General features: G+C 44.4%; 1 protein-coding gene across 1 annotated transcript; it reads right to left on the bottom strand.

Annotated features, from left to right (window-relative positions):
- Positions 1-909: 909 nt before the first annotated feature.
- On the bottom strand, positions 910-1,692 carry LOC122672230. Its single transcript, XM_043869726.1, has 2 exons — positions 1,384-1,692; positions 910-1,287 (listed from the first exon to the last, which is right to left on the bottom strand). Exons 1-2 carry the CDS (start codon positions 1,690-1,692, stop codon positions 910-912), a joined length of 687 nt encoding a protein of 228 aa, XP_043725661.1.
- Positions 1,693-2,608: the final 916 nt, after the last annotated feature.

Genomic DNA, 2,608 nt, shown 5'->3' with positions numbered 1-2,608 from the left:
GTCCCCTAGTGATAGGCCAGGTCAACATGAATTTGATGACATCTGTCTGGAAAATGACTTTCACTGTGGTTGGCAACAAGTAATATCGCAACTTTGACATGTAAAGAACAAAGCCAAACAAAGTTCTCCATGGCCGTGTACCTCTGTTCTACTCGGTTAATGCTCGACTCTGAGGTAGAATACAGCTTGTTCAGCACCTGCTTTGTTATCTTGTGCCAACAAACTTCCCACAAAATGTTCTGATGCCGATATGTATAGTTTCAAGGGTATTCCTTTTCTTGGTGGCATCAACACAGGAGGCTTGGTAAGATACTCCTTAATTTCATCAAAAGCTTTCTGATGCCCAAGAGTCCAACAAAAGTCTTCATTTGCCTTCATCTTCAGCAAGGAGGAGAACACCTTAGTTTGGCCAGCAGAGTTAGAAATGAACCAGCGAAGGAAGTTGACCTCGCTGAGGAACCTCTATAGCTCCTTTTTGTTAGTGGGTGGCTTTGGTCCCTTGATGGCTTTGGTCTTATTCTTATCTACCTCGATTCCCTTCTGGTGGACCAAAAAACCAAGGAAATTTCCTGCAGCTACCCCAAAAGCAAACTTGAGTGGGTTCATCTTTAGCCCATGGCATCTCATCCTTTTGAATCTCTTTATTAAGTGAACGAGGTGTTCCTCCTCAACCTTGGACTTGACTACCACATCGTCGATGTAGACTTCCACGAAGTTGCCAATCATATCATGGAAGATGGCATTCATGGCCCTCTGGTATGTTACATCGGCGTTCTTTAGGCCGACTGGCATAATGACCCATTTGTAGGTCCCAAGTGCCCCTGGACAGTGGAAGGCCGTCTTCAAAATATCCTCCTCTGGTATGAATATCAGGTTGTATCCTATGTGGCCGTCTATTAAGGACATTATTCAATTCTTAGATGCTGAATAGACCAACATATCGGTCACTGGCATTGGATATTCATCCATAGGAGTGGCTTTGTTAAGGTCTCTGAAGTCGATGCAGACCCTTAACTTCCCATTTTTCTTAACGACGGGCACTATGTTAGACAACCATTCCACATACCTAGCGATTCTTATGAATCCAACCTTAAGTAATCGTTCTATTTCGTCCTTAACTTTTAGGACGACGTCCGGCACCATGCACTTGGGAAGTTGTTTTACTGGTCTAAAGTTATCTTTAATGGGAAACCGATGTTGTACTAGTTTTTGGTCTAATCCCGGCATCTCAGAGTAGTCCCAAGCAAAATACTCTTTATATTCTCGTAATAAATTTAAAATCTTGACCTGAAACGCAAGACTAAGTAAGCTACTAACAAAGATGGGCCGTTTATCTTCTCCTATTCACAAGTTCACTTCAACTAACGGGTTCTAGACTTCGACCAGTGTTTCTTCCATCTTTGGCGCTGCAGGCCTTAGGTCCTCCATCCTGACTTCTGGCTTGAGCTCCATTCTTCTCTCGACCATTGCTTTAGCCACTAAACTTCCTTCCTTTAACATCCTTTGTTCCATGCCTGCCACAATATACCTTTGTAGGATGTTTGCAACGACCTTATAGTCTATTACCATATCTCTTGGCCAGTAGCTGATTACCCGTTCTTGGTGGACGGCAATCTCAGTTCCTCTGCAGCTTGATCTATATGGAACACTTCCTCCATCACAGTGGCGGAGGTAACCAAGGACGTTTGTCATCCATGTTCATCTACCCCTGCGAACCTAATAGGGCTAATTCGTACTCCATACAAGACGGCTTCTGCATGACTTGCTTCCACAATAAAAGGCTTGCTGTCCACCGTGACTACCTTGATCTTGCCCCCATTATGCTAAAAAATAAGAATTTGGTGGAGGGATAAAGGAACACAAGCATTAGCATGGATCCAATCTCAGCCAAGCAAGGCGTTGTAGTGAGCTGATGTGTCCATGATAAAGAATGTTGTCATGGAAACACACTCGCCAACTCTTAACCCCATAGGAAGGACGCTTCTTGGCCTGGTGGCCCCTCCAAGGAAATTGGTGATTGACACGTCCGCGGGGATAAGGTCTGCTTTATCCTTTCCAAGCCGTCTCATCATCCTAAATGGCAAGATGTTAACTGCAGCTCCATTATTCACCAGTACCCAGGACACGAGCTTGCCTTCCATATGAGAATGAACATACAGGGGTTTTAGGTGCTGGCACATCTCTTTAGAAGGTCTGCCAAGACATCTGATGCCTTCTCTCGAGCTATAGGGTTGTAGATCGTGCATTCAGTTTCCTTGGTGACGACAGTCCTTACGCTGTCTGTCTGCCTGTCCTTTTCCTCTAGGGGAACAATCTCAATATCCATTACTCCAGATGATATTTCTTCCATCAAATCTCCATTGAGCTAGGTCGCCTAGCCTGGTTGGTATTCAAATATCCTAGGTAGGGCATAAACCATGGAGATCTGGACCTATGGGATCCAAACATCATGTTCACGAAGTTCGTAAAGTCTGGTTCTTCTAATTTGGCCTATCCTTTCAGTGGTTCAGCCTGGTTTACCATGCTCTTGGTCTCCTAGTTCATGGCCCGTTCTTCAAATATTTCACAATCACTTTCTTCAGTCTTATAATCCGACACATCAGACTCC

This window comes from Telopea speciosissima, chromosome 8 (genome assembly GCF_018873765.1).
Source record: "Telopea speciosissima isolate NSW1024214 ecotype Mountain lineage chromosome 8, Tspe_v1, whole genome shotgun sequence".
In the NCBI taxonomy this organism is placed as follows: Eukaryota; Viridiplantae; Streptophyta; class Magnoliopsida; order Proteales; family Proteaceae; genus Telopea; species Telopea speciosissima.
The sequence above is the reverse complement of the archived record's forward strand: the minus strand, read 5'-3'. Positions and strand labels throughout refer to the sequence as shown.

Excerpts from the sequence above, each read along its gene's own strand:
- LOC122672230 (XM_043869726.1), bottom strand. The coding sequence starts at position 1,692 with ATGACAAACGTCCTTGGTTACCTCCGCCACTGTGATGGAGGAAGTGTT. Across the intron at positions 1,288-1,383 it reads CAAAGATGGAAGAAACACTG|GTCAAGATTTTAAATTTATT; the intron begins GTCGAAGTCTAG and ends CTTGCGTTTCAG.